At 43.3% G+C, this 27,273-nt stretch overlaps 1 protein-coding gene across 1 annotated transcript in view; it reads right to left on the bottom strand.

Annotated features, from left to right (window-relative positions):
* The window catches only part of LOC110515373 (fascin), a 31,083-nt gene extending 4,131 nt beyond the window's left edge, over positions 1-26,952 (bottom strand). The window contains exons 1-4 of the mRNA XM_036972518.1: positions 26,351-26,952; positions 17,425-17,475; positions 16,696-17,107; positions 1,636-1,798 (exon numbers count right to left, since the gene is read on the bottom strand). Of these exons, the coding sequence (XP_036828413.1) occupies positions 1,636-1,798; positions 16,696-17,107; positions 17,425-17,475; positions 26,351-26,746 (1,022 nt within the window). The 5' untranslated portion in view covers positions 26,747-26,952. The remainder of the gene's footprint in view (positions 1-1,635; positions 1,799-16,695; positions 17,108-17,424; positions 17,476-26,350) is intronic.
* Positions 26,953-27,273: the final 321 nt, after the last annotated feature.

Below are 27,273 nucleotides of genomic sequence, written 5' to 3'. Positions count from 1 at the left end.
GTATAGTGTATAGTGTGTATAGTGTGTAGTGTGTATAGTGTATAGTGTGTATAGTGTGAATAGTGTGTATAGTGTGTATAGTGTGTATAGTGTGTATAGTGTGTAGTGTATAGAGTATATAATGTGAATAGTGTGTATAGTGTGTATAGTGTGTATAGTGTGTATAGTGTGTAGTGTGTATAGTGTATAGTGTGTGTAGTGTGTATAGTGTGTATAGTGTGTAGTGTGTGTAGTGTGTATAGTGTGTATAGTGTGTAGTGTGTATAGTGTGTAGTGTGTATAGTGTATAGTGTGTATAGTGTGTATAGTGTATAGAGTATATAATGTGAATAGTGTGTATAGTGTGTATAGTGTGTATAGTGTGTATAGTGTGTATAGTGTATAGTGTGTATAGTGTGTAGTGTGTATAGTGTATAGTGTGTATAGTGTGAATAGTGTGTATAGTGTGTATAGTGTGTATAGTGTGTATAGTGTGTAGTGTATAGAGTATATAATGTGAATAGTGTGTATAGTGTGTATAGTGTGTATAGTGTGTATAGTGTGTAGTGTGTATAGTGTATAGTGTGTGTAGTGTGTATAGTGTGTATAGTGTGTAGTGTGTGTAGTGTGTATAGTGTGTATAGTGTGTAGTGTGTATAGTGTGTAGTGTGTATAGTGTATAGTGTGTATAGTGTGAATAGTGTGTATAGTGTGTATAGTGTGTATAGTGTGTATAGTGTGTAGTGTATAGAGTATATAATGTGAATAGTGTGTATAGTGTGTATAGTGTGTATAGTGTGTATAGTGTGTAGTGTGTATAGTGTATAGTGTGTGTAGTGTGTATAGTGTGTATAGTGTGTAGTGTGTGTAGTGTGTATAGTGTGTATAGTGTGTAGTGTGTATAGTGTATAGTGTGTATAGTGTGAATAGTGTGTATAGTGTGTATAGTGTGTATAGTGTGTATAGTGTGTAGTGTATAGAGTATATAATGTGAATAGTGTGTATAGTGTGTATAGTGTGTATAGTGTGTATAGTGTGTAGTGTGTATAGTGTATAGTGTGTATAGTGTGTAGTGTGTATAGTGTATAGTGTGTATAGTGTGAATAGTGTGTATAGTGTGTATAGTGTGTATAGTGTGTATAGTGTATAGTGTATAGAGTATATAATGTGAATAGTGTGTATAGTGTGTATAGTGTGTATAGTGTGTATAGTGTGTAGTGTGTACAGTGTGTATAGTGTGTAGTGTGTATAGTGTGTATTATGTGTATAGTGTGTATAGTGTGTAGTGTGTATAGTGTGTATAGTGTGTAGTGTTTATAGTGTGTATAGTGTGTAGTGTGTATAGTGTGTATAGTGTGTATAGTGTGTATAGAGTGTGTAGTGTGTATAGTGTGTGTAGTGTGTATAGTGTGTAGTGTGTATAGTGTGTGTAGTGTGTATAGTGTGTAGTGTATAGTGTGTAGTGTGTATAGTGTGTATAGTGTGTATAGTGTGTAGTGTGTATAGTGTGTAGTGTGTATAGTGTGTAGTGTGTGTGGTGTATAGTGTGTATAGTGTGTGTAGTGTATAGTGTGTAGTGTGTATAGTGTATAGTGTGCAGTCTGTGTAGTGTGTATAGTGTATAGTGTATAGTGTGTATAGTGTGTAGTGTATTACTTAGTAGAGGCGGTACACTGCAGTCCTCCGGTGGAGGTGAGGGTCCAGTACTTCCCTGCAGCAGTGCGGAACGCACACTTCCTGTTTCCTGTCTCACGACTCATCTCCACCTGGAACACTTCCTGGTCACCCTCCTCGTCCTGATTGGCCGAAAGGTCCATGCCTGGGGTCAGGGGTAGGAGTCACAGATATCATACAGGGTTAATTGTGAACAATGTGTTGTGAAACTAGGAATTATTTAGGATTGAGTTTCAATCAACATGCCGTCTATACTAGTCCCTCACTAATACCTCACATATATTATATACAGTACCAGTCTAGTAGATCACTAACTATTACCCAACATATGTTATATATACAGTACCAGTCTAGTAGATCACTAATACCCAACATATATTATATACAGTACCAGTCTAGTAGATCACTCACTATTACCCAACATATATTATATACAGTACCAGTCTAGTAGATCCCTCACTATTACCCAACATATATTATATACAGTACCAGTCTAGTAGATCACTAATACCCAACATATATTATATACAGTACCAGTCTAGTAGATAACTCACTAATACCCCACATATATTATATACAGTACCAGTCTAGTAGATCACTCACTATTACCCAACATATATTATATACAGTACCAGTCTAGTAGATCACTAATACCCAACATATATTATATACAGTACCAGTCTAGTAGATCACTAATACCCAACATATATTATATACAGTACCAGTCTAGTAGATCACTCACTATTACCCAACATATATTATATACAGTACCAGTCTAGTAGATCACTCACTATTACCCAACATATATTATATACAGTACCAGTCTATACTAGTAGATCACTAATACCCAACATATATTATATATACAGTACAAGTCTAGTAGATCACTAATACCCAACATATATTATATACAGTACCAGTCTAGTAGATCACTAATACCCAACATATATTAGATATACAGTACCAGTCTAGTAGATCACTAATACCCAACACATATTATATACAGTACCAGTCTATACTAGTAGATCACTAATACCCAACATATATTATATACAGTACCAGTCTATACTAGTAGATCACTAATACCCAACATATATTATATACAGTACCAGTCTAGTAGATCACTAACTATTACCCAACATATATTATATACAGTACCAGTCTATACTAGTAGATCACTAATCCCCAACATATATTAGATATACAGTACCAGTCTATACTAGTAGATCACTAATACCCAACATATATTATATACAGTACCAGTCTAGTAGATCACTAACTATTACCCAACATATATTATATACAGAACCAGTCTATACTAGTAGATCACTAATACCCAACATATATTATATATACAGTACCAGTCTAGTAGATCACTAACTATTACCCAACATATATTATATACAGTATCCGGTCTATACTAGTAGATCACTAATCCCCAACATATATTATATATACAGTACCAGTCTAGTAGATCACTAATACCCAACATATATTATATTCAGTACCAGTCTAGTAGATCAATCACTATTACCCGACATATATTATATATACAGAACCAGTCTAGTAGATCACTCACTATTACCCAACATATATTAGATATACAGAACCAGTCTAGTAGATCACTCACTATTACCCAACATATATTATATACAGTACCAGTCTATACTAGTAGATCACTCACTATTACCCAACATATATTATATACAGTACCAGTCTATACTAGTAGATCACTAATACCCAACATATATTATATACAGTACCAGTCTATACTAGTAGATCACTAATACCCAACATATATTATATATACAGTACCAGTCTATACTAGTAGATCACTAATACCCAACATATATTAGATATACAGTACCAGTCTATACTAGTAGATCACTAATACCCAACATATATTATATATACAGTACCAGTCTATAGTAGTAGATCACTAATACCAAACATATATTATATACAGTACCAGTCTATACTAGTAGATCACTAATACCCAACATATATTATATATACAGTACCAGTCTATACTAGTAGATCACTAATACCAAACATATATTATATACAGAACCAGTCTATACTAGTAGATTACTAATACCCAACATATATTATATTCAGTACCAGTCTAGTAGATCACTCACTATTACCCAACATATATTATATACAGTACCAGTCTATACTAGTAGATTACTCACTATTACCCAACATATATTATATACAGTACCAGTCTATACTAGTAGATTACTCACTATTACCCAACATATATTATATTCAGTACCAGTCTAGTAGATCACTCACTATTACCCAACATATATTATATATACAGTGCCAGTCTATACTAGTAGATCACTCACTATTACCCAACATATATTATATACAGTACCAGTCTATACTAGTAGATTACTAATACCCAACATATATTATATACAGTACCAGTCTAGTAGATCACTAATACCCAACATATATTATATTCAGTACCAGTCTAGTAGATCACTCACTATTACCCAACATATATTATATACAGTACCAGTCTATACTAGTAGATCACTCACTATTACCCAACATATATTATATACAGTACCAGTCTATACTAGTAGATCACTCACTATTACCCAACATATATTATATACAGTACCAGTCTATACTAGTAGATCACTAATACCCAACATATATTAGATATACAGTACCAGTCTAGTAGATCACTAATACCCAATATATATTAGATATACAGTACCAGTCTATACTAGTAGATCACTCACTAATACCCAACATATATTATATACAGTACCAGTCTAGTAGATCACTATTACCCAACATATAATATATACAGTACCAGTCTAGTAGATCACTAATACCCAACATATATTATATACAGTACCAGTCTATACTAGTAGATCACTCACTATTACCCAACATATATTATATACAGTACCAGTCTATACTAGTAGATTACTAATACCCAACATATATTATATACAGTACCAGTCTATACTAGTAGATCACTAATACCCAACATATATTAGATATACAGTACCAGTCTAGTAGATCACTAATACCCAACATATATTAGATATACAGTACCAGTCTATACTAGTTGATCACTCACTATTACCCAACATATATTATATACAGTACCAGTCTATACTAGTAGATCACTCACTATTACCCAACATATATTATATACAGTACCAGTCTATACTAGTAGATCACTCACTATTACCCAACATATATTATATACAGTACCAGTCTATACTAGTAGATCACTAACACCCAACATATATTATATACAGTACCAGTCTATACCAGTAGATCATTAATAACAAACATATATTATATATACAGTACCAGTCTAGTAGATCACTAATACCCAACATATATTAGATATACAGTACCAGTCTAGTAGATCACTAATACCCAACATATATTATATATACAGTACCAGTCTAGTAGATCACTCACTAATACCCAACATATATTATATATACAGTACCAGTCTATACTAGTAGATCACTCACTAATACCCAACATATATTATATATACAGTACCAGTCTATACTAGTAGATCACTAATACCCAACATATATTATATATACAGTACCAGTCTAGTAGATCAGTCACTAATACCCAACATATATTATATACAGTACCAATCTAGTAGATCACTCACTATTACCCACCATATATTATATACAGTACCAGTCTATACTAGTAGATCACTAATACCCAACATATATTATATATACAGTACCAGTCTAGTAGATCACTAATCCCCAACATATATTATATACAGTACCAGTCTAGTAGATCACTAATACCCAACATATATTAGATATACAGTACCAGTCTATACTAGTAGATCACTAATACCCAACATATATTAGATATACAGTACCAGTCTAGTAGATCACTAATCCCCAACATATATTATATACAGTACCAGTCTAGTAGATCACTAATACCCAACATATATTAGATATACAGTACCAGTCTATACTAGTAGATCACTAATACCCAACATATATTATATATACAGTACCAGTCTAGTAGATCACTCACTAATACCCAACATATATTATATATACAGTACCAGTCTATACTAGTAGATCACCCACTAATACCCAACATATATTATATATACAGTACCAGTCTATACTAGTAGATCACTAATACCCAACATATATTAGATATACAGTACCAGTCTAAACTAGTAGATCACTAATACCCAACATATATTAGATATACAGTACCAGTCTAGTAGATCACTAATACCCAACATATATTATATATACAGTACCAGTCTATACTAGTAGATCACCCACTAATACCCAACATATATTATATATACAGTACCAGTCTATACTAGTAGATCACTAATACCCAACATATATTAGATATACAGTACCAGTCTAGTAGATCACTAATACCCAACATATATTAGATATACAGTACCAGTCTAGTAGATTACTAATCCCCAACATATATTATATACAGTAGCAGTCTAGTAGATCACTAATACCCAACATATATTAGATATACAGTACCAGTCTATACTAGTAGATCACTCACTAATACCCAACATATATTATATATACAGTACTAGTCTATACTAGTAGATCATTAATAACAAACATATTTAAGATATACAGTACCAGTCTATACTAGTAGATCACTAATACCCAGCATATATTAGACATACAGTACCAGTCTATACTAGTAGATCACTAATACCCAACATATATTAGATATACAGTACCAGTCTAGTAGATCACTATTACCAAACATATATTATATACAGTACCAGTCTATACTAGTAGATCACTAATACCCAACATATATTATATATACAGTACCAGTCTATACTAGTAGATCACCCACTAATACCCCACATATATTATATACAGTACCAGTCTAGTAGATCACTCACTATTACCCAACATATATTATATACTGTACCAGTCAATACTAGTTGATCCCTCACTAATACCCCACATACATTATATACAGTACCAGTCTAGTAGATCACTCACTATTACCCAACATATATTATATACAGTACCAGTCTAGTAGATCACTCACTAATACCCAACATATATCATCTACAGTACCAGTCTAGTAGATCACTAATACCCAACATATATTATATACAGTACCAGTCTATACCAGTAGATCACTAATACCCAACATATATTAGATATACAGTACCAGTCTAGTAGATCACTAATACCTAACATATATTATATACAGTGCCAGTCTATACCAGTAGATAACTAATACCCAACATATATTAGATATACAGTACCAGTCTAGTAGATCACTAATACCTAACATATATTATATACAGTACCAGTCTAGTAGATCACTCACTATTACGCAACATATATTATATATACAGTACCAGTCTAGTAGATCACTCACTAATACCCAACATATATTATATACAGTACCAGTCTAGTAGATCACTAATACCCAACATATATTAGATATAGAGTACCAGTCTAGTAGATCACTCACTATTACCCAACATATATTATATACAGTACCAGTCTAGTAGATCACTCACTAATACCCAACATATATTATATACAGTACTAGTCTATACTAGTAGATCACTAATACCCAACATATATTAGATATACAGTACTAGTCTAGTAGATCACTAATACCCAATATATATTAGATATACAGTACCAGTCTATACTAGTAGATCACTCACTAATACCCAACATATATTATATACAGTACCAGTCTATACTAGTAGATCACTCACTAATACCCAACATATATTATATACAATACCAGTCTATACTAGTAGATCACTCACTAATACCCAAAATATATTATATACAGTACCAGTCTATACTAGTAGATCACTCACTAATACCCAACATATATTAGACATACAGTACCAGTCTAGTAGATCACTCACTAATACCCAACATATATTAGATATACAGTACCAGTCTAGTAGATCACTATTACCAAACATATATTATATATACAGTACCAGTCTATACTAGTAGATCACCCACTAATACCCCACATATATTATATACAGTACCAGTCTAGTAGATCACTCACTATTACCCAACATATATTATATACTGTACCAGTCAATACTAGTTGATCCCTCACTAATACCCCACATACATTATATACAGTACCAGTCTAGTAGATCACTCACTATTACCCAACATATATTATATACAGTACCAGTCTAGTAGATCACTCACTAATACCCAACATATATCATCTACAGTACCAGTCTAGTAGATCACTAATACCCAACATATATTATATACAGTACCAGTCTATACCAGTAGATCACTAATACCCAACATATATTAGATATACAGTACCAGTCTAGTAGATCACTAATACCTAACATATATTATATACAGTGCCAGTCTATACCAGTAGATAACTAATACCCAACATATATTAGATATACAGTACCAGTCTAGTAGATCACTAATACCTAACATATATTATATACAGTACCAGTCTAGTAGATCACTCACTATTACGCAACATATATTATATATACAGTACCAGTCTAGTAGATCACTAATACCCAACATATATTATATACAGTACCAGTCTAGTAGATCACTAATACCCAACATATATTAGATATAGAGTACCAGTCTAGTAGATCACTCACTATTACCCAACATATATTATATACAGTACCAGTCTAGTAGATCACTCACTAATACCCAACATATATTATATACAGTACTAGTCTATACTAGTAGATCACTAATACCCAACATATATTAGATATACAGTACTAGTCTAGTAGATCACTAATACCCAATATATATTAGATATACAGTACCAGTCTATACTAGTAGATCACTCACTAATACCCAACATATATTATATACAGTACCAGTCTATACTAGTAGATCACTCACTAATACCCAACATATATTATATACAATACCAGTCTATACTAGTAGATCACTCACTAATACCCAACATATATTATATACAGTACCAGTCTATACTAGTAGATCACTCACTAATACCCAACATATATTAGACATACAGTACCAGTCTAGTAGATCACTCACTAATACCCAACATATATTAGATATACAGTACCAGTCTATACTAGTAGATCACTATTACCAAACATATAATATATATACAGTACTAGTCTAGTAGATCACTAATACCCAACATATATTAGATATACAGTACCAGTCTATACTAGTAGATCACTCACTAATACCCAACATATATTATATATACAGTACCAGTCTATACTAGTAGATCACTAATACCCAACATATATTATAGATACAGTACCAGTCTAGTAGATCACTCACTAATACCCAACATATATTAGATATACAGTACCAGTCTAGTAGATCACTCACTAATACCCAACATATACAGTGGGGCAAAAAAGTATTTAGTCAGCTACCAATTGTTTAAGTTTTCCCACTTAAAAAGATGAGAGAGGCCTGTAATTTTCATCATAGGTACACTTCAACTATGACAGACAAAATTAGGGGGAACAAATCCAGACAATCACATTGTAGGATTTTTTAATGTATTTATTTGCAAATTATGGTGGAAAATAAGTATTTGGTCACCTACAAACAAGCAAGATTTATGGCTCTCACAGATCTGTAACTTCTTCTTTAAGAGGCTCCTCTGTCCTCCACTCGTTACCTGTATTAATGGCACCTGTTTGAACTTGTTATCAGTATAAAAGACACCTTTCCACAACCTCAAACAGTCACACTCCAAACTCCACTATGGCCAAGACCAAAGAGCTGTCAAATTACACCAGAAACAAAATTGTAGACCTGCACCAGGCTGGGAAGACTGAATCTGCAATGGGTAAGCGGCTTGGTTTGAAGAAATCAACTGTGGGAGCAATTATTAGGAAATGGAATACATACAAGACCATTGATAATCTCCCTCGATCTGGGGCTCCACGCCAGGTCTCACCCCGTGAAGTCAAAATGATCACAAGAACGGTGAGCAAAAATCCCAGTACCACACGGGGGGACCTAGTGAATGACCTGCAGAGAGCTGGGACCAAAGTAATAAAGCCTACCATCAGTAACACACTATGCCGCCATGGACTCAAATCCTGCAGTGCCAGACGTGTCCCCCTGCTTAAGCCAGTACATGTCCAGGCCCGTCTGAAGTTTGCTAGAGAGCATTTGGATGATCCAGAAGAAGATTGGGAGAATGTCATATGGTCAGATGAAACCCAAATATAACTTTTTGGTAAAAACTCAACTCGTCGTGTTTGGAGAACAAAGAATGCTGAGTTGCACCCAAAGAACACCATACCTTCTGTGAAGCATGGGGGTGGAAACATCATGCTTTGGGGCTGTTTTTCTGCAAAGGGACCAGGACGACTGATCCGTGTAAAGGGAAGAATGAATGGGGCCATGTATCGTGAGATTTTGAGTGAAAACCTCCTTCCATCAGCAAGGGCATTGAAGATGAAAAGTGGCTGGGTCTTTCAGCAAGACAATGATCCCAAACACCCCGCTCGGGCAACGAAAGAGTGGCTTCGTAAGATGCATTTCAAGGTCCTGGAGTGGCCTAGCCAGTCTCCAGATCTCAAACTCATAGAAAATCTTTGGAGGGAGCTGAAAGTCTGTGTTGCCCAGCAACAGCCCCAAAACATCAATGCTCTAGAGGAGATCTGCATGGAGGAATGGGCCAAAATACCAGCAACAGTGTGTGAAAACCTTGTGAAAACGTTTGACCTCTGTCATTGCCAACAAAGGGTATATAACAAACCATAATTTGCAAATAAATTCATAAAAAATCCTACAATGTGATTTTCTGGATTTCTTTCTCTCATTTTGTCTGTCATAGTTGAAGTGTACCTTTGATGAAAATTACAGGCCTCTCCCACCTTTTTAAGTGGGAGAACTTGCACAATTGGTGGATGACTAAATACTTTTTTGAGAGAAACCTTCCCCTCACACGAGTAAGAAGCGAGGGCCAGCCGACTAGAGCATACAGGTTGCTGCAGTGGGTAGTATATGGGGCTTTGGTGAAAAAACGGATGGCACTGTGATAAACTGCATCCAATTTGCTGAGTAGAGTGTTGGAGGCTATTTTGTAAATGACATCGCCGAAGTCAAGGATAGGTAGGATAGTCAGTTTTACGAGGGTATGTTTGGCAGCATGAGTGAAGAAGGCTTTGTTGCGAAATAGGAAGCCTGTTTCTAGATTTAATTTTGGATTGGAGGTGCTTAATGTGAGTCTGGAAGGAGAGTTTACAGTCTAGCCAGACACCTAGGTACTTATAGATGTCCACATATTCTAGGTCAGAACCGTCCAGAGTAGTGATGCTAGTCGGCCGGGCAGGTGCGGGCAGCGATCGTTTGAAGAGCATGTATTTAGTTTTACTAGCATTTAAAAGCAGTTGGAGGCCATGGAAGGAGTGTTGTATGGCATTGAAGCTCGTCTGGAGGTTAGTTAACACAGTATCCAAAGAGGGGCCAGAAATATACAGAATGGTGTCATTTGCGTAGATGTGGATCAGAGAATCACCAGCAGCAAGAGCGACATCATCTCTCCCTTTGCAACTTCCTCCATCTCTCTTTGTCTACAGAGCTCTTTTCTCCTCTCCTCCCTTGTTTAGTTTTCTCAAAGTAATTGCTGACTTATGCTGTTCTAACCCCTCCCCCCTCACACACACACACACACACACACACACACACACACACAGTTTCTAAACTGGGATCGACCACAAAGGTCGGATAGAATTTCTGCGGAAAAATTTGTTCAGTGGACAGAGAAAAGGGCAGAGACAAACAGAGAAAAGGGGAAAGAGGGAGGAAGAGAAAGGGGGGGGCAAGGGAGAGCAGATGGAAAACACATGATGCAGGGCAGAGGAGGGGAGGAAAGAGGAGGAGGGGAAGAGGAGGAGGAGGAAAAAGGAGGAGGGGAAGGGGAGGAGGAGGAGGAGGAAAGAGGAGCTGGGGAAGAGGAGGAGGAGGAGGAGGAATAAGAAGGAGGGGAAGGGGAGGAGGAAGAGGAAAGAGGAGGAGGGGAAGAGGAGGAGGAGGAGGAGGAAAGAGGAGCTGGGGAAGAGGAGGAGGGGAAGAGGAGGAGGAGGAAAGAGGAGCTGGGGAAGAAGAGGAGGAGGAGGAAAGAGGAGCTGGGGAAGGGGAGGAGGAGGAGGAAAGAGGAGGAGGGGAAGAGGAGGAGGAGGAGGAGGAAAGAGGAGCTGGAGAAGAGGAGGAGGGGAAGAGGAGGAGGAGGAAAGAGGAGCTGGGGAAGAAGAGGAGGAGGAGGAAAGAGGAGGAGGGGAAGAGGAGGAGGAGGAGGAGGAAAGAGGAGCTGGGGAAGAGGAGGAGGGGAAGAGGAGGAGGAGGAAAGAGGAGCTGGGGAAGAAGAGGAGGAGGAGGAAAGAGGAGCTGGGGAAGAGAAGGAGGAGGAGGAAAGAGGAGCTGGGGAAGAGGAAGAGGAGGAGGAGGAGGAGCTGGGGAAGAGGAAGAGGAGGAGGAGGAGGAGGAGGAGGAGGAAAGAGGAGGGGAAGAGGAGGAGGAGGAGGAGGAGGAGGAGGAGTAAAGAGGAGCTGGGGAAGAGGAGGAGGAGGAGGAGGAGGAGGAGGAGGAGGAGGAGGAGGAGGAGGAGGAGGAGGAGGAGGAGGAAAGAGGAGCTGGGGAAGGGGAGGAGGATGAGGAAAGAGGAGCTGGGGAAGATAAGGAGGAGGAGGAAAGAGGAGGAGGAGGTGGAGGAGGAGGAAAGAGGTGCTGGGGAAGGGGAGGAGGAGGAGGAGGAAAGAGGAGCTGGGGAAGAGGAGGAGGAAGAGGAAAGAGGAGCTGGGGAAGATAAGGAGGAGGAGGAAAGAGGAGGAGGAGGTGGAGGAGGAGGAAAGAGGTGCTGGGGAAGGGGAGGAGGATGAGGAGGAAAGAGGAGCTGGGGAAGGGGAGGAGGAAGAGGAAAGAGGAGGAGGGGAAGAGGAGGAGGAGGAGGAGGAAAGAGGAGCTGGGGAAGAGGAGGAGGGGAAGAGGAGGCAGAGGAAAGAGGAGCTGGGGAAGAAGAGGTGGAGGAGGAAAGAGGAGTAGGGGAAGAGGAGGAGGAGGAAAGAGGAGCTGGGGCTGGGGAAGGGGAGGAGGAGGAGGAGGAAAGAGGAGCTGGGGAAGGGGAGGAGGATGAGGAAAGAGGAGCTGGGGAAGATAAGGAGGAGGAGGAAAGAGGAGGAGGAGGTGGAGGAGGAGGAAAGAGGTGCTGGGGAAGGGGAGGAGGATGAGGAGGAAAGAGGAGCTGGGGAAGGGGAGGAGGAAGAGGAAAGAGGAGGAGGGGAAGAGGAGGAGGAGGAGGAGGAAAGAGGAGTTGGGGAAGAGGAGGAGGGGAAGAGGAGGCAGAGGAAAGAGGAGCTGGGGAAGAAGAGGTGGAGGAGGAAAGAGGAGTAGGGGAAGAGGAGGAGGAGGAAAGAGGAGCTGGGGCTGGGGAAGGGGAGGAGGAGGAGGAGGAAAGAGGAGCTGGGGAAGAGGAGGAGGAGGAAGAGGAGCTGGGGAAGTGGAAGTGGAGGAGGAAAGAGGAGCTGGGGAAGAGGAAGAGGAGGAGGAAGAGGAAGAGGAGGAGGAGGAGGAGGAGGAGGAGGAGGAGGAGGAGGAAAGAGGAGGAGGGGAAGAGGAGGAGGAGGAGGAGGAGGAAAGAGGAGCTGGGGAAGAGGAGGAGGAGGAGGAGGAGGAGGAGGAGTAGGAGGAGGAGGAGGAGGAGGAGGAGGAGGAGGAAAGAGGAGCTGGGGAAGATAAGGAGGAGGAGGAAAGAGGAGGCGGAGGTGGAGGAGGAGGAGGAGGAAAGAGGAGGAGGGGAAGAGAAGGAGGAGGAAAGAGGAGGGGGGGAAGAGAAGGAGGAGGAAAAAGGAGGAAAAAGGAGGAGAGGAAGGGGAGGAGGATGAGGAGGAAAGAGGAGCTGGGGAAGAGGAGGAGGAGGAGGAGGAAAGAGAAGGAGGGGAAGGGGAGGAGGAGGAGGAGGGAAGAGGAGGGGGAAGGAGTAAAGAGGAGCTGGGGAAGGGGAGGAGGAAGAGGAAAGAGGATGAGGGGAAGGGGAGGAGTAGGAGGAGGAAAGAGGAGCTGGGGAAGAGGAGGAGGAGGAGGAGGAAAGAGAAGGAGGGGAAGGGGAGGAGGAGGAGGAGGGAAGAGGAGGGGGAAGGAGTAAAGAGGAGCTGGGGAAGGGGAGGAGGAAGAGGAAAGAGGATGAGGGAAAGGGGAGGAGTAGGAGGAGGAAAGAGGAGCTGGGGAAGAGGAGGAGGAGGAGGAGGAGGAAAGAGAAGGAGGGGAAGGGGAGGAGGAGGAGGAGGGAAGAGGAGGGGGAAGGAGTAAAGAGGAGCTGGGGAAGGGGAGGAGGAAGAGGAAAGAGGAGGAGGGGAAGGGGAGGAGTAGGAGGAGGAAAGAGGAGCTGGGGAAGAGGAGGAGGAGGAGGAGGAAAGAGAAGGAGGGGAAGGGGAGGAGGAGGAGGAGGGAAGAGGAGGGGGAAGGAGTAAAGAGGAGCTGTGGAAGGGGAGGAGGAAGAGGAAAGAGGAGGAGGGGAAGAGGAGGAGGAGGAGGAGGAAAGAGGAGCTGGGGAAGAGGAGGAGGAAAGAGGAGCTGGGGAAGGGGAGGAGCAGGAGGAGGAAAGAGGAGCTGGGGAATAGGAGTAGGAGGAGGAAGGAGGAGCTGGGGAAGAGAAGGAGGAGGAGGAAAGAGGAGCTGGGGAAGAGAAGAGGAGGAGGAAGAGGAGCTGGGGAAGTGGAAGTGGAGGAGGAGGAGGAGGAGGAAAGAGGAGGAGGGGAGGAGGAGGAGGAGGAGGAGGAGGAGGAGGAGGAGGAAAGAGGAGCTGGGGAAGAGGAGGAGGAGGAGGAGGAAAGAGGAGCTGGGAAGGGGAGGAGGAAGAAGAACGAGGAGGAGGGAAGAGGAGGAGGAGGAGGAAAGAGGAGCTGGGGAAGAGGAGAAGGAAGAGGAAAGAGGAGCTGGGGAAGATAAGGAGGAGGAGGAAATAGGAGGAGGAGGTAGAGGAGGAGGAAAGAGGAGCTGGGGAAGGGGAGGAGGAGGAGGAGGAAAGAGGAGCTGGGGAAGGGGAGGAGGAGGAGGAAGGAGGAGATGGGGAAGAGAAGGAGGAGGAGGAAAGAGGAGCTGGGGAAGAGGAGGAGGAGGAGGAAAGAGGAGGAGGGGAAGAGAAGGAGGAGGAAAGAGGAGGGGGGGAAGAGAAGGAGGAGGAAAGAGGAGGAGGGGAAGAGAAGGAGCAGGAGGAAAGAGGAGCTGGGGAAGAGGAGGAGGAGGAGGAAAGAGGAGGAGAGAAGAGGAGAAGAGGAGGAGGGGAGGAAGAGGGGATGAAAGAGGTGGAGGGGAGGAAGAGGGGATGAAAGAGGTGGAGGGGAGGAAGAGGAGGAGGGGAGGACCAAGAGGAGGGGAAAGAGGAGGTGGGGAAGGGGAGGAGGGGAAGGGGAGCATGACAAGAGGAGGAAGGGAAGACAGGGAGAAGGAGAGGAAGGGAGGAAGGAAGAGGAGGTGGAGAAGGGGAGGAGGAGAAGAGGAGGAGGAGGGGAAGGGGAGGAGGGAGAGGGAGAAGGAGAGGAAGGGATAAGGAAGAGGAGGCAGAGAAGAGGAGGAGGAGGATGACAAGAGGAGGAGGGCAAGAGAAGGAGAAGGAGAGGAAGGGATAAGGAAGAGGAGGCGGAGAAGAGGAAGAGGAGGAGGGGAAGGGGATGATGACAAGAGGTGGAGGGGAAGAGAGGGAGAAGGAGAGGAAGGGATAAGAAAGAGGAGGTGGAGAAGAGGAGGAGGAGAAGGGGATGATGACAAGAGGGGGAGGGGAAGAGAAGGAGAAGGAGAGGAAGGGATAAGGAAGAGGAGCAGTGGTGGAAAGAGGAGGAGGAGGGGAAGGGGATGATGACAAGAGGAGGGAGGAAGAAGTCTTCAATCTCTAAAAGAAGATGAGAGAGGAGACTCTAATCTGACCCTGTCTGAGGAGACAAATCTGACCCTGTCTGAGGAGACAAATCTGACCCTGTCTGAGCCCCCATAAGGTCACACCCCAGACACCGCTAGAGGTTGGTAGCTGTGTCATTTAGATGCTCATAGAAGTTGAAATAAGGTCACACCCCAGACACCACTAGTGGTTGGTAGCTGTGTCATTTAGGTGCTCATAGAAGTTGAAATAAGGTCACACCCCAGACACCGCTAGTGGTTGGTAGCTGTGTCATTTAGGTGCTCATAGAAGTTGAAATAAGGTCACAGGACACAGTCTCCATGAGACTAGAAACACTACTGGAAATTCCGGTATTGTGTAAAAATCGTTTGTTTGGATGTTCTTGTTCCTTTTAAAGTTATGAGCTGTTTGAAGAGATGATGTCAACTCTGTTTAGGTCAACCATTATAGAGATCACCTCATTCTATTTCTGCATGTCCTACTTTGCCTGGTGGATGTTCTAGAAAGGTTCTACAGGTCTCTAGTTCTAGGTTGTTGTTGTTCATCCCTGATAAGTTTCTAGTAAGGTTAAACTAGTAAGGTTGTGTTGATCCTATCATCCCTAGTAAGGTTCTAGTAAGGTTCCACTAAGGTTGTCTTGGTCCTATCTTGCCTGGTAAGGTTCTAGTAAGGTTCCACTAAGGTTGTCTTGGTCCTATCTTCCCTGGTAAGGTTCTAGTAAGGTTCCACTAAAGTTGTGTTGGTCCTATCTTACCTGGTAAGGTCCTAGTAAGGGTGTGCTGCTCCTATCATCCCTGGTATGGTTCTAGTAAGGTTCCACTAAGGTTGTGTTGGTCCTATCTTGCCTGGTAAGGTTCTAGTAAGGTTCCACTAAGGTTGTGTTGGTCCTAGCATCCCTAGTATGGTTCTAGTAAGGTTCCACTAAGGTTGTGTTGGTCCTATCTTTCCTGGTAAGGTTCCACAAGGTTGTGTTGGTCCTATCTTGCCTGGTAAGGTTCTAGTAAGGTTCCACTAAGGTTGTGTTGGTCCTATCTTCCCTGGTAAGGCTCTAGTAAGGTTCCACTAAGTTTGTGTTGGTCCTATCTTGCCTGGTAACGTTCTAGTAAGGTTCCACTAAGCTTGTGTTGGTCCTACCTTGCCTGGTGGAGACGTTCCTCTCGTTGCCGGCGGTGAGAACCACCTGAGGGTGACTCTGCTCCAGAGAGAACATCTCATCCTTCCCCACACGGCTGTTCTTCCCGCTCTTCATGGTCCCGCTCGGGCCCGACGGCGCCAGGTAGCGCCCGGAACAATCCCTGAACGCCACCTTGCCGGAGCGGAACTCCAGCGTGTATCCGGTGGTCTTGTCCGGCGTGGCCTCCAGGCTGCCGTCGTTCTTCAGGAAGCGGTTATCAGACGTCTGCAGGTGGTAGCGTTGATCCAGGAACACCAGGGTGACCAGAGAGTCGACACCCCACGGGAAGTCACGGTCTATAGAGACCTCAGAGTGATCGGGGTTAGAGGTCAGGTGGGCATAACGCTTCCTGGCCAGGCTGAACAGGTTCACCTGGGGGGGAGGGGTTAGAGGTCAGGTGGGCATAACGCTTCCTGGCCAGGCTGAACAGGTTCACCTGGGGGGAGGGGTTAGAGGTCAGGTGGGCATAACGCTTACTGGCCAGGCTGAACAGGTTCACCTGGGGGGGAGGGGTTAGAGGTCAGGTGGGCATAACGCTTCCTGGCCAGGCTGAACAGGTTCACCTGGGGGGGAGGGGTTAGAGGTCAGGTGGGCATAACGCTTCCTGGCCAGGCTGAACAGGTTCACCTGGGAGGGGTTTGGAGGCAGGGTGATGTATGTGTGTGTGTGTGTGTGTGTGCAATAGTTACCTGGGGATGCATGGCCAGGTGGACACACCACTTCTCTGCTGCTGATACTGTCTGGAACACACACACACACATCCTGTTACTACACACACATCCTGTTAATACACACATCCTGTTAATACATACACACATCCTGTCAATACACACACACATCCTGTTTACACACATCCTGTTAATACACACATCCTGTTAATACACACACACATCCTGTTACTACACACACATCCTGTTAATACACACATCCTGTTAATACATACACACATCCTGTTAATACACACACACATCCTGTTAATACACACACACATCCTGTTAATACACGCACACACATCCTGTTAATACACGCACACACATCCTGTTTACACACATCCTGTTAATACACACATCCTGTTAATACATACACACATCCTGTTAATACACGCACACACATCCTGTTAATACACACACACATCCTGTTAATACACACACACACATCCTGTTAATACACACACACATCCTGTTAATACACACACATCCTGTTAATACACACACACACACATCCTGTTAATACACACACACATCCTGTTAATACACACACACATCCTGTTAATACACACACATCCTGTTAATACACACACACATCCTGTTAATACACACACACATCCTGTTAATACACGCACACACATCCTGTTAATACACACACATCCTGTTAATACACATACACATCCTGTTAATACACACACACACATCCTGTTAATACACACACACATCCTGTTAATACACACACATCCTGTTAATACACGCACACACATCCTGTTAATACACACACACATCCTGTTAATACACACACATCCTGTTAATACACACACACATCCTGTTAATACACACACATCCTGTTAATACACACACACATCCTGTTAATACACACACATCCTGTTAATACACACACACACACATCCTGTTAATACACACACACATCCTGTTAATACACACACATCCTGTTAATACACACATCCTGTTAATACACACACACATCCTGTTAATACACACACACATATCCTGTTAATACACACACACATCCTGTTAATACACACACACATCCTGTTAATACACACACACATCCTGTTAATACACACACACATCCTGTTAATACACACACACATCCTGTTAATACACACATTCTGTTAATACACACATCCTGTTAATACACACACATCCTGTTAATACACACACACATCCTGTTAATACACACACACATCCTGTTAATACACACATCCTGTTAATACATACACACATCCTGTTAATACACACACATCCTGTTAATACACACATCCTGTTAATACATACACACATCCTGTTAATACACACACACATCCTGTTAATACACACATCCTGTTAATACATACACACATCCTGTTAATACACACACATCCTGTTAATACACACATCCTGTTAATACACACATCCTGGTAATACAGCAGGTCCACATATCCTTGCTCGCAGGTCTGCGTACCCACATCCACCCCCCACACACAGCAAACAAAACATTGTCTTTATTTAGACAGGGAGTCAATGCTGAGACCAAGGAGTCAATGCTGAGACCAAGGAGTCAATGCTGATACCAAGGAGTCAATGCCGAGACCAGAGAGTCAATGCTGAGACCAAGGAGTCAATGCTGATACCAAGGAGTCAATGCTGAGACCAGGGTGTCTTTATTTAGACAGGGAGTCAATGCTGAGACCAGGGTGTCTTTATTTAGACAGGGAGTCAATACTGAGACCAAGGTGTCTTAATTTCGACAGGGAGTCAATGCTGAGACCAAGGTGTCTTTATTTAGACAGGGAGTCAATGCTGAGACCAAGGTGTCTTTATTTAGACAGGGAGTCAATGCTGAGACCAGGGAGTCAATGCTGAGACCAGGGAGTCAATGCTGAAACCAAGGAGTCAATGCTGAGACCAGGGAGTCAATGCTGAGACCAGGGAGTCAATGCTGAAACCAGGGAGTCTTTATTTAGACAGGGAGTCAATGCTGAGACCAAGGTGTCTTTATTTAGACAGGGAGACAATGCCGAGACAATGCTGTGTAGTTCCAGTGGTTAGTTGGCTACACTGCTACATGGTAAAACAGTAGTGTAGTTCCAGTAGTTAGCTACACTGCTACATGGTAAAACAGTAGTGTGTAGTTCCGGTAGTTAGCTACACCGCTACATGGTAAAACAGTAGAGTGTAGTTCCAGTAGTTAGCTACACCGCTACATGGTAAAACAGTAGTGTAGTTCCAGCAGTTAGCTACACTGCTACATGGTAAAACAGTAGTGTAGTTCCAGCAGTTAGCTACACTGCTACATGGTAAAACAGTAGTGTGTAGTTCCAGTAGTTAGCTACACCGCTACATGGTAAAACAGTAGTGTGTAGTTCCAGTAGTTAGCTACACCGCTACATGGTAAAACAGTAGTGTGTAGTTCCAGTAGTTAGCTACACCGCTACATGGTAAAACAATAGTGTAGTTCCAGTAGTTAGCTACACCGCTACATGGTAAAACAGTAGTGTGTAGTTCCAGTAGTTAGCTACACCGCTACATGGTAAAACAGTAGTGTGTAGTTCCAGTAGTTAGCTACACCGCTACATGGTAAAACAGTAGTGTAGTTCCAGTAGTTAGCTACATGGTAAAACAGTAGTGTGTAGTTCCAGTAGTTAGCTACACCGCTACATGGTAAGACAGTAGATTGTAGTTCCAGTCGCTAGCTACACCGCTACATGGTAAAACAGTAGTGTGTAGTTCCAGTAGTTAGCTAAACCGCTACATGGTAAAACAGTAGTGTGTAGTTCTAGTAGTTAGCTACATGGTAAAACAGTAGTGTGTAGTTCCAGTAGTTAGCTACACCACTACACGGTAAAACAGTAATGTGTAGTTCCAGTAGTTAGCTACACCGCTACATGGTAAAACAGTAGTGTGTAGTTCTAGTAGTTAGCTACACCGCTACATGGTAAAACAGTAGTGTGTAGTTCCAGTAGTTAGTTAGCTACACCACTACATGGTAAAACAGTAGTGTGTAGTTCTAGTAGTTAGCTACACCGCTACACAGTAAAACAGTAGTGTGTAGTTCCAGTAGTTAGCTACACAGTAAAACAGTAGTGTGTAGTTCCAGTTGTTAGCTACACCGCTACATGGTAAAACAGTAGAGTGTAGTTCCAGTAGTTAGCTACATGGTAAAACAGTAGTGTGTAGTTCCAGTAGTTAGCTACACCGCTACATGGTAAAACAGTAGTGTGTAGTTCCAGTAGTTAGCTACACAGTAAAACAGTAGTGTGTAGTTCCAGTTGTTAGCTACACCGCTACATGGTAAAACAGTAGTGTGTAGTTCTAGTAGTTAGCTACACCGCTACATGGTAAAACAGTAGTGTGTAGTTCCAGTAGTTAGCTACACCGCTACATGGTAAAACAGTAGTGTGTAGTTCCAGTAGTTAGCTACACCGCTACATGGTTAAACAGTAGTGTGTAGTTCCAGTAGTTAGCTACACCGCTACATGGTAAAACAGTAGTGTGTAGTTCCAGTAGTTAGCTACACCGCTACATGGTAAAACAGTAGTGTGTAGTTCCAGTAGTTAGCTACATGGTAAAACAGTAGTGTTTAGTTCCAGTAGTTAGCTACACCGCTACATGGTAAAACAGTAGTGTGTAGTTCCAGTAGTTAGCTACACCGCTACATGGTTAAACAGTAGTGTGTAGTTCCAGTAGTTAGCTACACCGCTACATGGTAAAACAGTAGTGTGTAGTTCCAGTAGTTAGCTACATGGTAAAACAGTAGTGTGTAGTTCCAGTAGTTAGCTACACCGCTACATGGTAAAACAGTAGTGTGTAGTTCCAGTAGTTAGCTACACCGCTACATGGTAAAACAGTAGATTGTAGTTCCAGTCGCTAGCTACACCGCTACATGGTAAAACAGTAGTGTGTAGTTCTAGTAGTTAGTTAGCTGCACCGCTACATGGTAAAACAGTAGATTGTAGTTCCAGTCGCTAGCTACACCGCTACATGGTAAAACAGTAGTGTGTAGTTCTAGTAGTTAGTTAGCTGCACCGCTACATGGTAAAACAGTAGTGTTTAGTTCCAGTAGTTAGCTACACCGCTACATGGTAAAACAGTAGATTGTAGTTCCAGTCGCTAGCTACACCGCTACATGGTAAAACAGTAGTGTGTAGTTCTAGTAGTTAGCTACAGCTTTCGGAAAAGCTGACCACGACTCCATTTTGTTGATCCCTGCCTACAGACAGAAACTAAAACAAGAGGCTCCCACGCTGAGGTCTGTCCAACGCTGGTCCGACCAAGCTGATTCCACACTCCAAGACTGCTTCCATCACGTGGACTGGGAGATGTTTCGTATTGCGTCAGATAACAACATTGACAAATACGCTGATTCGGTGTGCGAGTTCATTAGAACGTGCGTTGAAGATGTCATTCCCATAGCAACGATTAAAACATTCCCTAACCAGAAACCGTGGATTGATGGCAGCATTCGTGTGAAACTGAAAGCGCGAACCACTGCTTTTAATCAGGGCAAGGTGTCTGGTAACATGACCAAATACAAACAGTGCAGCTATTCCCTCCTCAAGGCTATCAAACAAGCTAAGCGCCAGTACAGAGACAAAGTAGAATCTCAATTCAACGGCTCAGACACAAGAGGCATGTGGCAGGGTCTACAGTCAATCACGGACTACAGGAAGAAATCCAGCCCAGTCACGGACCAGGATGTCTTGCTTCCAGGCAGACTAAATAACTTTTTTGCCCGCTTTGAGGACAATACAGTGCCACTGACACGGCCTGCAACGAAAACATGCGGTCTCTCCTTCACTGCAGCCGAGGTGAGTAAGACATTTAAACGTGTTAACCCTCGCAAGGCTGCAGGCCCAGACGGCATCCCCAGCCGCGCCCTCAGAGCATGCGCAGACCAGCTGGCCGGTGTGTTTACGGACATATTCAATCAATCCCTATACCAGTCTGCTGTTCCCACATGCTTCAAGAGGGCCACCATTGTTCCTGTTCCCAAGAAAGCTAAGGTAACTGAGCTAAACGACTACCGCCCCGTAGCACTCACATCCGTCATCATGAAGTGCTTTGAGAGACTTAGTCAAGGACCATATCACCTCCACCCTACCTGACACCCTAGACCCACTCCAATTTGCTTACCTCCAAAATAGGTCCACAGACGATGCAATCTCAACCACACTGCACACTGCCCTAACCCATCTGGACAAGAGGAATACCTATGTGAGAATGCTGTTCATCGACTACAGCTCGGCATTCAACACCATAGTACCCTCCAAGCTCGTCATCAAGCTCGAGACCCTGGGTCTCGACCCCACCCTGTGCAACTGGGTACTGGACTTCCTGACGGGCCGCCCCCAGGTGGTGAGGGTAGGCAACAACATCTCCTCCCCGCTGATCCTCAACACTGGGGCCCCACAAGGGTGCGTTCTGAGCCCTCTCCTGTACTCCCTGTTCACCCACGACTGCGTGGCCACGCACGCCTCCAACTCAATCATCAAGTTTGCGGACGACACAACAGTGGTAGGCTTGATTACCAACAACGACGAGATGGCCTACAGGGAGGAGGTGAGGGCCCTCACACTCAACGTCAACAAAACTAAGGAGATGATTGTGGACTTCAGGAAACAGCAGAGGGAACACCCCCCTATCCACATTGATGGAACAGTAGTGGAGAGGGTAGCAAGTTTTAAGTTCCTCGGCATACACATCACAGACAAACTGAATTGGTCCACTCACACAGACAGCATCGTGAAGAAGGCGCAGCAGCGCCTCTTCAACCTCAGGAGGCTGAAGAAATTCGGCTTGTCACCAAAAGCACTCACAAACTTCTACAGATGCACAATCGAGAGCATCCTGGCGGGCTGTATCACCGCCTGGTATGGCAACTGCACCGCCCTCAACCGTAAGGCTCTCCAGAGGGTAGTGAGGTCTGCACAACGCATCACCGGGGGCAAACTACCTGCCCTCCAGGACACCTACACCACCCGATGTCAGAGGAAGGCCATAAAGATCATCAAGGACATCAACCACCCGAGCCACTGCCTGTTCACCCCGCTATCATCCAGAAGGCGAGGTCAGTACAGGTGCATCAAAGCTGGGACCGAGAGACTGAAAAACAGCTTCTATCTCAAGGCCATCAGACTGTTAAACAGCCACCACTAACACTGAGTGGCTGCTGCCAACACACTGACACTGACTCAACTCCAGCCACTTTAATAATGGGAATTGATGGGAAATGATGTAAATATATCACTAGCCACTTTAAACAATGCTACCTTATATAATGTTACTTACCCTACATTATTCATCTCATATGCATACGTATATACTGTACTCTATATCATCGACTGTATCCTTATGTAATACATGTATCACTAGCCACTTTAAACTATGCCACTTTGTTTACATACTCATCTCATTTGTACATACTGTACTCGATACCATCTACTGTATCTTGCCTATGCTGCTCTGTACCATCACTCATTCATATATCCTTATGTACATATTCTTTATCCCCTTACACTGTGTACAAGACAGTAGTTTTGGAATTGTTAGTTAGATTACTTGTTATTACTGCATTGTCGGAACTAGAAGCACAAGCATTTCGCTACACTCGCATTAACATCTGCTAACCATGTGTATGTGACAAATAAAATTTGATTTGATTTGATTTGATTTGACATGGTAAAACAGTAGTGTTTAGTTCCAGTAGTTAGCTACACCGCTACATGGTAAAACAGTAGTGTGTAGTTCCAGTAGTTAGTTACACTGCTACATGGTAAAACAGTAGTGTGTAGTTCCAGTAGTTAGCTACACCGCTACATGGTAAAACAGTAGTGTAGTTCCAGTAGTTAGCTACACTGCTACATGGTAAAACAGTAGTGTTTAGTTCCAGTAGTTAGCTACACTGCTACATGGTAAAACAGTAGTGTGTAGTTCCAGTAGTTAGCTACACCGCTACATGGTAAAACAGTAGTGTGTAGTTCTAGTAGTTAGCTACATGGTAAAACAGTAGTGTAGTTCCAGTAGTTAGCTGCACCGCTACATGGTAAAACAGTAGAGTGTAGTTCCAGTAGTTAGCTACACCGCTACATGGTAAAACAGTAGTGTGCAGTTCAGTAGTTAGCTACATGGTAAAACAGTAATGTGTAGTTCCAGTAGTTAGCTAAACCGCTACATGGTAAAACAGTAGTGTGTAGTTCCAGTAGTTAGCTAAACCGCTACATGGTAAAACAGTAGTGTGTAGTTCCAGTAGTTAGCTACACCGCTACATGGTAAAACAGTAGTGTAGTTCCAGTAGTTAGCTACACCGCTACATGGTAAAACAGTAGTGTTTAGTTCCAGTAGTTAGCTACACCGCTACATGGTAAAACAGTAGTGTGTAGTTCTAGTAGTTAGCTACACAGTAAAACAGTAGTGTGTAGTTCCAGTAGTTAACTACACCGCTACATGGTAAAACAGTAGTGTGTAGTTCCAGTAGTTAGTTAGCTACACCACTACATGGTAAAACAGTAGTGTGTAGTTCCAGTAGTTAGCTACACCGCTACATGGTAAAACAGTAGTGTAGTTCCAGTAGTTAGCTACACGGTAAAACAGTAGTGTGTAGTTCCAGTAGTTAGCTACACCGCTACATGGCAATAAAGGAATTAACTACTGAAAACACTACCTAGATTTTGAATTTAGTTCAGCTACATGGCAAAATGTAGTGCACACAAGCACAAGCACTACAGGCTATACACCTGCACACTCCAAACCTGGTCTCAGAGGATTTCCCTACTATTCAGTAAGGGGAAATCCAAGACACTTAATTTAGTATGATGTTACAGTTTCGTATTGGTATGTAATTCCTTTATGGCCATTATCCATTTCATATGATACTGTATGTTACGAATTACAACTCATATGATATGTTTTCAATTGCGAGTCGTACAATATGTTACAAATTCCAATTTGTTGTGTCTAACGTTAGCTAGGTGGCTAACTTTAGCTAGGCTAGAGGTTAGGGATTAAGGTTAAGGTTAGGAGTTAGGTTAAATGGTTTTAAGGTTAGGGGAAGGGTTAACTTGCTAAGTAGTTGCAGAGTTAAGGTTGGGGTTAGGGTTAGGGTTAGTAAGGTAAAAATGCTCAAGTTGTCCACGATGAGATTCCAACACATAACCTTTGCGTTTCTAGCTAGATGTTTATACACCCACACATACACCCTGACCACACATACACCCCGACCACACATTCACCCCGACCACACATACACCCCGACCACACATACACCCCGACACATACACCCCGACCACACATACACCCCGAGCACACATAACACCCCGACCACACATACACCCGACCACACATACACCCCGACCACACATACACCCCGACCACACATATACCCCGACCACACATACACCCCGACCACACATATACCCCGACACATACACCCCGACCACACACACACCCCGACCACATATACACCCCGATCACACACACACCCCGACCACATATACACCCCGACCACACACACACCCCGACCACATATACACCCCGATCACACATACACCCCGACCACACATTCACCCCGACCACACATATACCCCGACCACACATACACCCCGACCACACATATACCCCGACACATACACCCCGACCACACATACACCCCGACCACACATACACCCCGACCACACATACACCCCGATCACACACACACCCCGACCACATATACACCCCGACACATACACCCCGACCACACATACACCCCGACCACACATACACCCCGACCACACATACACCCGACCACACATACACCCCGACCAAACATACACATCGACCAACCAACCCCTTTACATTAACTATATTACGTCTAGTCTATGAAGCCAGGATGCGGACACACAACTCCTATATCAACCCCCAATACCTGAGCGAAGCAGCTGATCCGGTCTTCGCTGCCTCCCAGGTACCTCCCGAAGGGCTCAGAGAGCAGCGACCAGCGGCCGTCATCATGCGCCGTTAACACGAACCTGCAGTCTTTACCTCGACACTCGCTCTCCCCGGTAACGTTCCCGTCTTTATCCGTACCCAGATACCGTCCGAGGTGTGACCGGAGGAACACCACGCTGCCGCTCGAGTCTCCCGCCGTGTCACCGGTGTTCTGCTCCAACGTCCACATCTGTTTCTTCTTCAGACTCGGTGCGGAGGCGTTGATTTTAAAACCGAACGTTTCAGCCGTTAGATATTTATTCCCCGCGTTAATCAGCCCGAGTTGGATCTGCAGCACGTCACCGCCGCCGGTACAACAGCCATTAGAAGACATGATCCTTACCGAACCGTCCGTTCTGACCGGGGACCAGAGAGAGAGAGAGAGAGAGAGAAAGAGTTGCTGTGTGCGTGTGTGTGAGGAGGCTCCGGTAAATGTAGTGCGTGGATTGAAATAAAGGAGGTTCTTTGTGCTGTGTGACGGGGCTGTAGAGTTGGCGCGCCGCTGGCTCTGTCCCCTGACTACAGACAGACTCCGTGCTGCAGGGGATGGGATACAGGCGAGGAGGATGGGCGAGGGAACTGCAGCACACACACACACACACACACACACACACACACACACACACACACACACACACACACACACACACACACACACACACCACTTGCATGCAAATATCAACCTGGCCCATCACTATGAATAGACAGTAACAAGTCGTTTATCTGGTAATCATTATTACATCTCTCAGGTTACAGATATGGATGGACAGAGAGACAGATAGACAGAGAGAGAGACAGACAGACACAGAGAGATAGAGAGAGAGAGAGAGAGAGAGAGAGAGAGAGAGAGAAACACAGACA

Source organism: Oncorhynchus mykiss, unplaced genomic scaffold (assembly GCF_013265735.2).
Source record: "Oncorhynchus mykiss isolate Arlee unplaced genomic scaffold, USDA_OmykA_1.1 un_scaffold_169, whole genome shotgun sequence".
NCBI lineage: Eukaryota > Metazoa > Chordata > Actinopteri > Salmoniformes > Salmonidae > Oncorhynchus > Oncorhynchus mykiss.
This window is presented reverse-complemented; position numbering and strand designations above follow the sequence as displayed.